General features: G+C 44.5%; 1 protein-coding gene across 1 annotated transcript; it reads right to left on the bottom strand.

Annotated features, from left to right (window-relative positions):
- Positions 1-471: 471 nt before the first annotated feature.
- LOC130458905 (2-acylglycerol O-acyltransferase 2-like) lies at positions 472-1861 on the bottom strand. Its single transcript, XM_056825922.1, has one exon. The coding sequence runs from the start codon at positions 1859-1861 to the stop codon at positions 857-859; it is 1005 nt and encodes a 334-aa protein (XP_056681900.1). The 3' UTR covers positions 472-856.
- Between the last annotated feature and the right edge of the window lie 328 nt (positions 1862-2189).

The raw sequence follows: 2189 nt of genomic DNA, 5'->3' as shown, positions 1-2189 counted from the left end.
TCTCCCTTGCCCTATCCTGCAAAGGAGGTGAGGAAGGGGTCTTCTCATAGCTCTTTGAGGTCAAGCTTATTCTTCGTAATTCTGCAACATTCAATTTTGATTGGTTTGTGGTTATTCCTTCCATTTATGTTGTCGTAGTTTTTTTGAATATTGTTTTCTTGGTCCTGATTACTTTATTCTGTATTAGTTCATATAGATCTCTCCAAGTTTTTCTCTATTCATCAGCATTCATGTGCCAGTTTGTTTAGCCATTTCCTAGTAGGTGGGCAGCTACTTAGTTTCTAGTTCTTTGCTCCCTCCTCAAAAAGTGTTGCTATCAGTGTTTTGGTGTATCTGATGCCTTTGTTTTTATCAATGCCCTCTTGGGGTATGTGATTAGCAGTAGAATCCCTGGGTCAAAGGGCATCACAATGTCAGCCCCTTTATTTGAATGATTCTAAATTGCTTTCCAAAACAGTTGTACTGATCCAAGTTTCCCCAACAATGCATTCTTTCCAGAACTCTTCCATGAAAAGCTTTCTTAATTACTTTTGGTAGTTTTTCATATCATGAGTTACGGAGCAATTAGTGGGTCAATGCATACAGTGTTGCTTTTGGAATCAAGAAGACCAGAGTTTGAATCATGCTCTGTTTGGGAAAGTCACTTTGTAGCTCTGGGACTCAGTTTCCTCATCTATAAAATAAAGAGTGTTGGATTCTACAGACTCTAAATCTATGATCCTCTAAGTATGACTAAGATGGTTACGAATTATTCTTCTTTTGCTTGCTATAGGCACCACAGTTGCTAGTCAGGACTCTATTGTTTTGTGATGTCACCCAAAGATAGGGCAGAGGGAGAGCATGGGAAGTGGCTGGTTCATTGGAACTTCAGATGCTGCTCTGGGGGGACGTTGTACTTAATCTTGTGGGTTTCAAAGAGGTTACACAGTTCTGTCATGTACTGCTGATGCAGACGGTCCACTTCATCTGAGCTTGGGTTGATATTTTGCTTCACCTTGATGGGCTTCCCCACTACAGTAGTGATTTGCCTCCGGTAAGGGAGCAGGCCAAAACTGTACTGGAAGAGCCCCCGGCCGTGGAAGACTGGGAGGGAGATGCCCATGACCTTCTGCAGTTTTTCCTGGATCCATCGAAGCCAAGATCCTGAAGGATTGTCCATTTGGTCAAAGAGTTCATTTTCCCCAAAGGAGAATATAGGCAGCAGAGATGCCCCATGAAGCAAGGCAAGTTTAACAAATCCTTTCCAGTTCCTCAGCAGTAGTGTGTAGCTTCCAAGCCAGGCATCCAGGGCCTCCTGGGCCCCTCCCACGATAATCACCAGCAAGGTTCCACCTCCCTTCTTGCTCAGAAAATATGAGACACACTCCTTCTCTGAAGTGACTAAACCTCCACTCATGATATAATCCCTGAAGAAGGGAATTCGGAACCACAAAGTCAGCATCATCAGGTGGGGGCGGATCCCAGGAAATACAGAAGAAAAACCAGTGGCTTCAGTACAGAAGTTGGTGAAAGCTCCAGTAGCCAGGACACCATGAGGGTGGAAGCCAGCAATATAGTTCTGTGTTGGGTCCAAATCCACTGTCTTGATGAGTGAGACAGGAAAGTAGTCTGCCAGATACTTCCACACACACCATCTCTTTATGGTCTGGATCTGTCTCCCACCTTTTCTTGGGGTATCTCTGTCCAGGTACCACCAGGCTGAGTATAGCATGCTGAGGAACCAAAAGCAGGTGAAGAAAAGGCCAATGAAGATGACTATGCAGACTATGCCCAAACCCAGGAAACTGAAAACCCACTGAAGAGCAGCTAGAGTCTGCAGCCGCCGCCTCAACAGCACCGAGAGAGGCACAAAGGAAATCATCTTCCCCCAGCAACCCGGCAGTCCCAGTGAGCTGTCCCGGGGGCTCCCTCACATTGAATGGCTGGGACTCCATACCACACGAGCCAGCCCAGAGCCTGCCAGACTCAGGCAATTTCTATTTTATTCACGTTGGAATTTTTATTCTATTCTATTTGCTCATTTGTTAAGCATTTGGAATGAGGCTGTCATCATGAGTATATTATCAATTCAGTGGACATTGACACATTTGTGACTATTCTTCAAATCCAGTCCCTCTACCAGTTCCAAGTTTTAAATGCCTTCAATGTGCCAGGAAATAAATATCCTAAATGCTTTTAAAATGTGATCT

Source organism: Monodelphis domestica, chromosome 4 (assembly GCF_027887165.1).
Source record: "Monodelphis domestica isolate mMonDom1 chromosome 4, mMonDom1.pri, whole genome shotgun sequence".
NCBI classification, from domain to species: Eukaryota; Metazoa; Chordata; class Mammalia; order Didelphimorphia; family Didelphidae; genus Monodelphis; species Monodelphis domestica.
This window is presented reverse-complemented; position numbering and strand designations above follow the sequence as displayed.